Source organism: Malania oleifera, chromosome 5 (genome assembly GCF_029873635.1).
Source record: "Malania oleifera isolate guangnan ecotype guangnan chromosome 5, ASM2987363v1, whole genome shotgun sequence".
In the NCBI taxonomy this organism is placed as follows: domain Eukaryota; kingdom Viridiplantae; phylum Streptophyta; class Magnoliopsida; order Santalales; family Ximeniaceae; genus Malania; species Malania oleifera.
Window position 1 is genome coordinate 3,323,178 of NC_080421.1, and position 12,198 is coordinate 3,335,375.

Below are 12,198 nucleotides of genomic sequence, written 5' to 3' on the forward strand. Positions count from 1 at the left end.
AATGATAAGAGTGAAGTTGAGCCTTACTAGCTTCACGGTTTGAAATTCGATTCTTCACATATAATTTGTCTAGTGAATTACCAAGGATGTCATTAGTAGGCTAGCAACAATATTGTCATTTCCTAGGTTTACTGCTACCTGAGTGGGCGCGAATAGGGGTGGCAAAATGGGTCGAAATCTAACGAGTGACCCATGACCCGCCCGTTTAAATTTGGTTTGAATTTAGTAAAAGGAGACCTCTTTAATTTGATATATATATATATATATATATATCACATTAAAAAATACTAATTAAGCAGATGTACTATTTTTTACATTTTATTTTTTTGTTAAGATAATAATAAATAAAATAAAAGAGTGTTGCTTTTTAAAAAAGAATATATGTCACTTTATATGAAATGTTTTTAAAAATTAAAAATAATAAATTATATTTTTAAACGGGTTCTTAACGGGTACCTGTGTAAGAACCCAAACTGTGATATAGGGAATTAATTAATTAAGAGAGGGGTAAATTGGTAATTAAGCAAGCTTCGTCAATGAAGCCAGAGTTCATCGACGAACTCTTTGTAGTTCTCGGTGAAGAAGTGCAGAGTCTCGTCAACGAGGAGTGGCCGGATGAGGAGGAGGTATTTGACTTAAAAAATATTGTCATGCCGATGCCTGCTAGTTCTAAGAAAAGAAATCAACCCATCAGTTATATCTTGTTTTTGAAGTCAATTTTTTGGGAGATTGATTATTTATGCCTTTATTTAATGCAGTCTGAGTCGACTGTGCGGAAAGGAGATTCCAAAGAAGTTCGATTTTCAGGCAAAACTGTAAGTTCATCCTGTAATGCTGAATTTTGAATTTATTCTTAGCTAAATGTTGGCATTTTCTCAATTTCCTCATGACAGCACTCAACCGTTGAAGGCCACAAGATGCGGTTGTGCAGTCATTACATGAATCTTCTTCTGCCAGTCGCATGATCTAGGGCGCACATTAAAAAAATATACTACACCTATGTTGCCATTACGACATGTTTGGTACATAGAAATAGAATAGAATCAGGCTGAATCAAATTTATCGCTTAATTTCTTCATGTTGTCTATTTCCATTTAAATTTTCATTCCATTCCATTCCACAAACCAAATGTGACGTTAGTGTCTTCATTCTTGCCACACACAACTGGTTTCAAATTCGGGTGAATGAGGAGCATTGTGTTAGATGGTTGATGGCAAGCTTAAAACTCATTAATTCTCCATCATATGAATCCAAAAAAATAAAACATTTGCTATAATTAATTTCTTCTAATGTCTCTGTTAAGATTTGATTAAAAATGAGTGACCTAACTTGAAGATAGGTCTCTCCCTCTATTTATAATACAAATTTAAATACATTCTAATGATAATAATATCCTTACTAACTCTCACTAATTAACATACTAACACACTCAATAACAATAATACTAAAAGACATATATAACCTCTAACTCTCCCCATCAAGCTGGAGCATAAATGTCATTAGCTCCTAGCTTGTTACAAATGAATCTAACATGAGCACCCCCGACGCTTTGGTAAACAAATTAGCAAGCTGCATGCCCGACTTCACATAAGTGGTTGTAATGAGCTTCTGCACAAGTTTCTCCCAAACAAAGTGGCGATCAACTTCAATGTGCTTCGTCTGCTCATGAAAGATTGGGTGGGAGGCAATATGAAGAACAACTTGATTATCACACATCAACTTCTTAGGTTGAGAATGCAAAAACCCAATTCTTCCAACATGTTCTTCTACCAGACAAGTTTACAGGTAGTGTGAGCCATAGGCCCATAGTTCTATATTCTGATTCAACACTTGACCTTGCCACCATAGTTTGTTTCTTACTTTTCCAAGAAACCAAATTACCACCAACCAAGATACAATACCTGGTGGTGGATCTCCGATTAGAAGGTGATCCAGCCCAATTTGCATCTTTATATCCATGGATATAAGTGTGACCCTGGTCACGATATAAAAGACCTCTCCCAGGTGCACCTTTGAAATATCTCAAGATGTGAATTACTACGTCCCAATGACTTGTCCTCAGAGTATTTAGAAATTGACTCACAACACTTGTTGCAAAAGATATACCTGGCCGAACAACTGTGAGATAATTCAAATTTCCAACAACTCTCCAGTATTATCCAGGATTAGGTAGCAAATCACCTATATCCGACATTAACTTCTTGTTAGGATCCATGGTCTTAAATTTCCACGAAATTGTTGAAATTTCTGTCGAAATTTCCAATTTTTGTCACTCTCGAAATCGAAATGGCAGTTGATTTCCGTCTTGCATAATTTCTGTTGAAATCTCAACGAATCATCCAAAATTTATCGAAATCTCGAAATTTTAGCAATACTTATCGAAATTTTAACTATTCGATGAAATTTCATCAGAGTTCAAATGAGAAATTTTGGAGTGAAGTGAAATTTCTATCTTGATTTATTTTATTGAAACGAAAGATTATTACAAGGGCTTTGGAAATTATATGAAGAAATAAACGTAGTGTAATTTTTTATTTAACCATTCATGTATAAATTTTCATTAGTTGTATAATAAATCATATTTAAATGATTTATGAATTTCATTTGTATTAACTAAATATGTTTAATGCATATTATCTTACAAATATGTTTGATATACATACTATTTTGCAACTTTTCCACCTTATACAAAACATAGATGTATTTAATTTGTAATATATTAGTCCTAAAACTTATATTATTTTGTTTGTTAACCATTTCTAAAGTTTCACAAAGAATTCCATGCTTTACTACTAAGTTTCTTTTTTTTTTTTTCAAATTGAAATTGAAATTGACCTCAAAATCGAAATTTTCGGCAAAATTTCCATATTTTTGGAGCTTTGAAATTTGAGTTGAAATCGAAATTTAAGACCTTGGGTGTATGAACCGGTTTAGATCCCAACAAGCCAGTTTCATCGAACAGAGGAAGAGCATACTTTGTGACACAACGGTTTCAGTACGAGATCTCGATATTTCTATCCCCAAGAAGTATTTCAACGGTTCCAAATCTTTGGTTTGAAACTTAGTTTGTAGAAAAAGTTTGAGACTCTGAATACCTTTGTAATCATCACCTGTAATAACGATATCATCCACATAAACAACAAGAAGAATCCTACCTGATGAAGTATGACGATAAGACAAGGAATGATCCACAACACCCCGTTGAAGACCAAACTCAAGTACTACAACATTGAAATGACCAAACCATGCTCTAGGAGCTCTAGGAGACTGTTTTAAACCATATAAAGCCTTCTTATGCTGACCCACTAACCCTGACTCCCCTTAAGCAACAAACCCAGGTGGTTGCTCCATATAAAACTCCTCCTCAAGGTCATCATGCAAGAAGACATTTTTTTCTTCTAATTGATGCAAAGGCTAGTGACAAGTAGTAGCCAAAGAGAAGAACAGATGTACCATAGTAGTCAAAGCACAATGCGCATAGAGGCACAGAGGGTACTTGGAGCCGTCATGCAGGTGAGGCGCACAATTATTAAAATTGTGTACAATGCCTATTTGGTGGGTAATTGATATAAAAACACATCAATAGTTATATTACAATTTAAAATGCCAAAATATTCTAGAGTAATTATGACAACGAAGTACCCAGTTCCAAGTGAAACAAACATAGTTCAACATAAGTAATTACTATGCAAGATTTCAAGCTTCAAATTAGAAATGAAATAAAATTGCCAGGCTGAAGGCCCAAAAGTATCTTCAATATCAAAAGAAAAGAGTACAATAAAACAGCAGCTAAATTCAGTAAAAAAATGATATATATTAATATATTTTAAAAAAAAATGTATAGTTTGTATACTGCATTTCCAAACAAATTACAAAACAGCAGCAAAATTCAGTAAAATATGTTATATATTAATTATAAAGTATAAACTTGCATTAAACTACATAATTAATTACACATTATATAATATTAACTTAGAGGCTTGATGCAAGTTAATATTATAAGAAGCAGCAGCCGGCAGGAGGCAGCAGAACTGAAGGAGAACTGAAAAACAAGAAGCAGAAGAAGAATTGAAAAAGAAAAAGAACTAAAGAAGAATAAGAAGAAGGAGAAGAAGAACTGAAAAAGAAGCAGAAGCAGAACAAGAACTGAAGAAGCAGAAGAACTGAAGAAGAAGAAGAAGAAGAAGAAGATGAAGAAGAAGAAGAGAAGAAGAGAAGAAGATGGGCCCCTGCTGGCATGAAGGCTCGAACCTCAATGACGAAGGGCTTCTTCTGGTTCGAAGGCTTGAAGGCAAACTGAAGAAGGGCTCTTGCTGATTTGAAGGCTCGAAGACGAATAGCTCCTGTTGGTTTGAAGGGTCGAAGACGAAAGCCTCATGCTGGTTCGAACTTCGAAGGGTCGAATAGAAGGGATCCTGCTGGTTTCGTACTGCTTCAAAGGATTGATTGGTCGAAGACGAACTTTTCCTGCTGGGTTCGTGCTACTTCAAAGGGTCTAAGACGAAGGGCTAGGGCCGGTGCAAGTCGAACTGTTGGAGGCTGGATTCCTGGAAGGGGGCTGGGGCTGGGACTGGTTCTGGCTATGTTTTATTTCTTAACAGCTTCAAAAATTTCAAGGTGCGACTCACGGCACCTGGAGAATTAGTGTGCTTCAGTGCGCCTACCTGCGCCTCTTGAAGGTTGCCTCCCTTGAAGAAGGATGAGGCTCTACCTTGATTGCCTCACTACGCCCCGGCCTAGGTGTGCCTTAGGAATGCTTTTAACTACTATGAGACATATTGATGTAAGTTTGGTATCAGAACAATTCATACCATACACTTGAGTGTATCCTTAGCAACAAGACAAGCCTTTAGACGAGCAACAGAACCATCAGGGTTGACTTTCATAGTATAAACCCAGCAACAACCAACCACAAACTTGTTAGGAGGAAGAGATACCTAGTCGCAAATACCATTGTCTTGTAAAGCATTCATCTCTTCAACCATAGCATCCCTTCACCCTAAATGGGCTAAGGCTTTCAAAACAAATTTAGGAAGGGTAGTAGATGACAGAGTAGTGACAAAACAGTAATAGGAGGGTGATAAGGAGTCGTAAGTAACATGGTTGGAAATGGGGTGTTTACATGTGTGTTTACCTTTCCAAACAGCAATAGGAGGATCAACGTCATGGGAAGTATGATCATCAAATGAGGAAACCAAAAGTGTGGTAGTAGAAGCTAGAGGGGACACTTTTCTTTGGAGCTACCGTTGTGAATACACTTGCAAATTAGGATGATCAAGGCAATGTGAAGGACTCGAACTATCCGGAGACTTAGATGGTTAGTTGGGCAAGGATGAGACTCTCATTGAGCTTAGAAGCGCTCAGTGACTAGGTGTAGTAAGGTGTAGACTCAAAGAAGGTAACATCGGCTGAAACAAAGAAGTGATGCAACACAAGACTATAGCAAAGATATCCCTTTTGAGTATACGAGTAGCCCAAAAAGACACATCTTATGGCACAAGGATCCAACTTATCTACCCAAAGAGTTATTTGATGAACAAAGGGCACACACCTAAATATATGAGGAGGAAGAGAAAATAAAGGTGAATTAAGAAAGAGAATGGAGTAGTGAATTTTACCACTAAGAACAAAGGATGACAATTTGTTCATTAGATAACGAGCAATAAGTACAACATCACTCCAAAACACTTTAGGTACATGCATTTGATAAAATAAAATAAAGTGCGAGTGATTTCAAGATGTCTATTTTTCAACCCCATTTTTTTGAGGAGTGTGGGCACATGATGATTGATGAACAATTCCAAACTGAGTTGTATAAGGTAGTGAATTGTGCACTGAAAAACTCTTTAGCATTATCACTTCGAAATATTTGAACTGGCATACCAAATTAAGTCTTAATTTCAAAACAAAAAGCACAAAATACATGAAATAACTTAGGACGGTCTTTTATTAAATATAACCAAGTCATTCTTGAATAATCATCCACAAAGTTTACAAAGTATCGGAAAGCCAACTTGAGCACGACTAGGGGTGTGCAAATGGTTGGTTCGGTCAAATTCGGTTAATTAACTGAATTAATCGAATTTTTTTGTTAACACTAATCCCTAACCGAACCGACCAAATTAGTTGTTGTAACCCAATCGTACTCGATCGATCCAACTTTTCGGGTAATTCAATTAACCGAATTTGACTGAATAAATTTAAAATTAATTACAACAACAACAACAAAACCAAACCTTATTTCCACTAAGTGGGGTCGATTATATGAATCATTTTCCGCCAATTTATGCGATCATGAACCATTTCTTTTGATAGATTCAAGGATATTAAATCCTTACTCATTAGCTCCTCCCAAGTTATTTTAGGTCTACCCCTACCCCTACCCCTTCTACTGCCCCCCACAGTAACTAAGTCACTCTTCCTCACAGGTGCACTATAAGGCTTACGTTGCAAGTTTCTATAGCATCTGAGTCGTCCCTCCCTTATCTTATCTTCTATAAGAGTTACACCTAACTTACCACGAATATGTTTATTCCTTAATTTATCTTTCAATGTTATACCACTCATCCATCTAAGCATTCTCATCTCGACAACTTTTACTTTTTGGATAATATGTTTCTTCATCGCCCAACATTCCGATCCATATAGCATAGCTGGTCTTATAGGTGTCCTATAAAACTTCCCTTTCAATTTTAAGGGTATTTTATGATCACATAACACAGTTGAAGCACTTCTCCATTTTACCCAACCTGCTTTAACTCTATGCATTACATCATCTTCAATTTCTCCTTCAGCTTGCATAATAGATCCAAGGTATTGAAATCTACAAGTGCTATTTATTTCTTCATCATCAAGTTTAACTTTGTCTCTAATATTTCTCCTATCATTACTAAAATTACATTTCATATATTTAGTTTTATTTCTACTTATCCTAAAACCTCTAGATTCCAAAGCTTCTCTCCATAATTCTAACTCAGCCTCTACTCTGTCCCTAGTTTCATCAATTAATACCCAAAATTATCCAAATCTCAAACCGAACCGAACTTGTATATTAACCGAACCGACCGAACTCGGTCGGTTAATTCGGTTAAACCCGAATTATGCTCACCCCTAAGCACGACCCTGCTAGGACCCCATTCATTTGTATGAACTAACATAAAAGGGCTTGCAACCCATTTATTGACCTAGGAAATGAAAGAAACACAATGGTGCTTTCCCAACTGACAAGGCTCACAATCAAGACTAGACATAGAACTCAAACAAGGAACAAGACATTTTAACTTTTCCAATTAAGGACGACCAAAGCAACATTGAATTTGGAAAGGTGTGGCAGCAGTAGTGCAAGTGGTAGAGGGAGATAGCGGCTCAAAGTGATAAGAGTCCACCAACTTCATGCCCTCCACTAGTCGTCTTCCTCATCTTCAAATCTTGAATAACCACAGAATCAAGGAAGAATGTCATTGGACAATTCATGGATTTAGTAATTTTGCTAATGAACATAAGATTGAAAGGAAATTTGGGAATATATAAAACCAAAGGAAGTGATAGAAGAAGTGGGATTTACAGTCCCAATTCCCTTGACTGTAGTAATAGATCCATCAGCAAGAGTAACACAAGGTAAAATTTGCAGGATGTTGAAGAGGGGAGTAAAAGCTAGGTATACCTTTGAATCTTTGATATGATCAGTGGCAGCGGAGTCTATGATCCAAGGACTAGGATGAAAAGTACTGGATGACATGCATAGATTGGGAAGAGAAGCTTGTTGTGATGCTTTATGCTGTTGGAACTTGGAATACTCTTCCTCTGACATAGAGACAGTACGTTACCCCCACTCGACCCCAAAGGTGAGGAGTTGGTGGTGGCTGCATTGGCTGCCCACAAAGGTGTGAAGTCAGTGGTGGCTGCATTGGCGACACATGAAGGTGTGCCTTTGAAGATCCCAACACTGCGATAACTTTTGTGGTTGTTTGGTAGAGAAATAGAATCACTCTATGTAGCAAAGGCTGTCCTCTCAGAGCCAGTTGCAAGAATAGGAGAATGTGTGCTAAAGGAAGCACAAGGACACGAGAATAAACATGAGCAAATGATGGCAGCTTGGCACTACTGAGTATCTGGGACCGAGCTGCCTCAAACTCAGGAAGAACTGTCATCTGGTCCCTCTGTTTCTGCATCTCACGAACATCGGCAGTTGTAAGTTGCATGACGTTAAGCTCCTCATAAATACGCTTCATCTTTCCAAAATAATCTGCAATGCTTCTTTCGCCTTGTTGTAACTGAAAATACGCCTAGTATAATTCATGCATACTTGTAATGTTACTAGAGTAAAGAAGTTTGACATAATCCTAAATTTCCTTGGTCATATCCGTGCAATCTGTGGCTCCATCGAATTCCATAAAAGGGAAACAATAAAGGCATCTTCCTAAACCCACATGTCTTTTCTCTTCTTATCAGAAGACTCGAATTGGAGCAAGTGGTCATATTTCCCTAATCCTGCTAAATAAATCCAAACAGCTTTAGACCAGTGAACATAGTTCTTTCCATCCAACTTTTGAGTCGTTATTTGCAGCAGTGATGTAGGGAACAACTTTTTGGGATTCATAGATTCCATCCCAACACTCACAAATCAGTAATCACACCAAAAACAAGAAGAACAATCAAAACTAATCGGGACAATCACAAAATATGTGAAGCACCGACGCAACCACAGTCAAGGTGAACAACTCACCGACGGATATAGCACTGCAACAGCCTCACATCTGAACATACGAACTCTGCCATGGCTCCAAAAAACTCACAAGGAAGCCTTCACAAACCTTGAACAGAAATTAATGGAATACTGCGAGTGCATGGTTGATAAAGGTTGAATTTTTGAGCAAAAAACTGGCAGCTTAATAATATAGTCTAAAGAAGGAATTGAAGCATGGCAGAAGAAACAAAAAACGAAAAAACATGGCCAGAACTGCTCTCACGTGCCGGCATGTGGGGTTGGCCCTGGTGGCATTTGGCTGGTGCGTGGAGGGCCCTCCGGCGATGGAGTTTTGTGGAGTGGGTCGTTGGGGGGGGGGGGGGGTGTCTGATTATAGGTATATGGTTGGTTTTGTGATTTAGTATGGGATGGAGGTGGATTAGGGAAGAACAGACGTGAGAATGGTGTTTTCTGGCGACGTCTGAGGGAAATAGGGTTTAGATAGGATCATGCTCTGATACCATGTTAACAGAGATGGAGTCCTGTGGGATATGTCGGTAAGCATTCATCTATAAACTGGATTTTTTTTTGGCTGAGGTTAGAGAGGGAATAGGTATTTAGAGAGAACAGGAAATTCCCTTGTTAGATACACTGGTTTTGTAGTTTGGAAGTTTGCAAATTTCTTTAAAATAGTTGCTACTCACAATTTCGTTAATGGGTGATACATCAATACTAAATTTTGTTGCTACTCACAATTTGTGATTGGTACACTGGTTAGTAGTTTAAAAGTTAGCAAATTTCTTTAAAATAGTGTCAATGCAAAATCTTTGATCCTTTTAGTTATAGCTCTTGATGTTTATAATTTCTGCATAGGTTGCATATTTTGGGTTGAAAATGTCTGCAGTTCAAACCAATGATGTTACATAATGCCCTCTATTCATGCTTCCAGGACTTGAAAGACCTCCAAATAAAAGCAGATATGATTAAGAGACTGATGGAACGTCGTTACAGGGTTAAGGTATTTACCATCTTCTCTGGGAAATATACTCTGCTTGTTCATTTCCTATTTTGTTTAGTTTATGTTTGATTTCTTTCCATGTTATCCTATTATATCATGGGAAATTTTCAAATGGAGACCATCTGTTCACATTTTATGTTTTGTAATAAATGTACTTGCTAGAAGTCCTCTAGGACACATCCCAATCATTAGAGCTTGACTTCTAGGTTGGAGGTCTTGGGTTGCAATCTTGGTGGGGTTGGGAAGAGGTATGGGATGGGAGATAGGTCATAGATTACTTCCTGTTGTGTAACCCAAGCCGACTTCCATTATATGTACTATGTAATCAATGTATGTGCTGGTTGACTATGGCTGAGTATCTAATGTACTTGCCATATAAACTCTGTTATTTATGTGCCCTGATATGCAGTTCAATTTCAAAATTTTCAAATTTTAAAATGACAGCTTTACTTGTGTGTGTCTTACATGAGGGAGATTTATCTCTAGGGTAAGGCAACTTGGAGGATCCTCTCTTCTTTTTATTCTATTTGGAGCCTCTCAATTGTTTGGAAGGAAGTTGCTCATGAAAGCAGTTGTTAATACATTAAAAAATGTTATTAAATACAGCAATGGAACATATACTTATTTGTATGCAAATTGATACATGTATCCTGTATGTACTTAGAACACTCATGATACCTGGTCTTTATACCTTGGTTTGTCTAAAAATTTGTAGTATGTGTATGTACTATGTCCTCTCTCTCCTCCTATCAAGGATATAAAAAATTAACTCATCTTCTTGGATCTGAAACAGTGTACAGCTGTGGGTACTGAAGATCAAGATTTGGGAGAACTGTTATCTCGTCTTGCTGCTCTGGTACCACCATATCCTTTCGTTTTCGCAGTTTTCTTTGAGCTGTTTATATATGTATGTTGGTATGTGCTGTCTTTTTCACGTTGTACCATAAACAACCTTTGGCAGATTGAAGATGTTTCCTTTGTGGAAAGTGGGCCTTGGGTGGAGAAAAAACAAGCATATATGGTAGTCAGGCATATCAAGTTTGGCCCCTCAAAGAAAGGTGCTGGAAAAAAGGCTTCCAAAGCTGTGGGAGCTACAAGTTTGCCACCTAACACAAGCCTCTCCTCTCAAAGTGCCGAATGTTCCGAAGAAGATTTGAGCCCAGCAGAATCTGAATCGGAAACCGAAGACAATTATCTTTATGATGATGATGATGCCCCTGTTTCTGCTGCAGGAATGCCAGATGAAAAGCATGAATCAAACCAGACCTCCTGGTCAGTTTCTAATGCAGGTGATGATTTTGATCAAGTGTTCGACATCAGTAGTGGGGCTAACGACAGAGAAAAGACTGGAAATTTTTATGGTGAACAAAAGAATGATGGAGCAGTAACGCCATCCTCTCCAGCAGACCTTTTGCACCGCAGACTGGAACTTGATTCCACCAGAGCTCAGAGAGTTCCCGCCTTCTCATCTGAGCCTCCACGTGGGGCTGAAAATAGGTACAGAAGAAGGGAACCCAGCAATAGAATTCCTGCGACAAAGCCTATGGACAATGCAGCTTCGTCTGCAAATGAACCTGCAAGTTTAGAGCCTCAGTTCCTAAACCAGGGAAAACAACTGTTAGATTTGAATGGTTCTCCCTCAACGGGAGATACAAAGCGACTTAGAACCAATTCCCCTGCATTCCAAAACTCGAGACTTCCTAATGAGATTCCTAGTCGAGGACCATCTCATCCTGGCACTCCCAGTTCATCAGCATCCGGTTATGGGATTTTTAGTGTTCCAAAGGCCAATGGCACCGGGAGACAAGGTATTGCCTCAGATGTCAATATGGACAAAGAAAGAAGCACAGATTTTGGGAGGGATCCTAGCCCCAGACGGGTGCCAGAAAATTTGAGCTTACCCTCCCCAAAGTCGAACGAGCCCCAAGGGAAGTGGGGAATATTCAGTAGAGATGGTAACGTCCAACCTAAGGTGCAAAGGTAAGAATTTGCAATGGCTAGTTGGCTGGATATCTGCTGAATTGCACCCTAGATCCTTGGAGAAAATTCCTGTACTTGGGCAACCTTTCCCACTTCCCAAACAGTTTTGGTTAAAAGATTTTCCAAGCATGTATTACGCTATTACTTGGCATACGGTTTGGGGAATTTGGTGACGAGAATCCTATATATGAGAATAGGAGGCCAGTTCCTAATTAATTTAAGGTTATGAAAGAAAGAACAATTATGTATTTTGTGATTGCTTTGTGGAAATAAAATATTAGATTCATTGAAAATTCTAGCAGAGGGATAAATATACTGGGAATTGTTGTATTGTTCTTCCTATTCTTATTGTAATTGAGATATTTATATATGGATGAGAATGAATAAGTGTTCTTGATGTTGAAGAATTAAATGATGAGTACTGGGGGACCCGCTAATGTGGAAGATAAACTTTGTCTAGGCAGAAGACTTAAATTACATGCCTTGACATGCAAGTCTTTCTCCTTTTCAAGTA

At 37.9% G+C, this 12,198-nt stretch overlaps 1 protein-coding gene across 1 annotated transcript; it reads left to right on the plus strand.

Moving 5' to 3' along the window:
• Positions 1–620: 620 nt before the first annotated feature.
• On the plus strand, positions 621–12,096 carry LOC131156623 (translation initiation factor IF3-1, mitochondrial). The gene is made up of 4 exons (XM_058110452.1): positions 621–815; positions 9,636–9,704; positions 10,498–10,560; positions 10,666–12,096. Exons 1-4 carry the CDS (start codon positions 651–653, stop codon positions 11,686–11,688), a joined length of 1,320 nt encoding a protein of 439 aa, XP_057966435.1. The 5' UTR covers positions 621–650; the 3' UTR covers positions 11,689–12,096.
• Positions 12,097–12,198: the final 102 nt, after the last annotated feature.

What these genes read in the sequence shown, in the direction of transcription:
- LOC131156623 (XM_058110452.1), top strand. Translation starts at nt 651, where the DNA reads ATGCCGATGCCTGCTAGTTCTAAGAAAAGAAATCAACCCATCAGTTAT. An exon ending in TTCGATTTTCAGGCAAAACT is followed by an intron (nt 816 to 9,635) that starts GTAAGTTCATCC and finishes TCATGCTTCCAG; the next exon opens with GACTTGAAAGACCTCCAAAT. An exon ending in TATCTCGTCTTGCTGCTCTG is followed by an intron (nt 10,561 to 10,665) that starts GTACCACCATAT and finishes AACCTTTGGCAG; the next exon opens with ATTGAAGATGTTTCCTTTGT.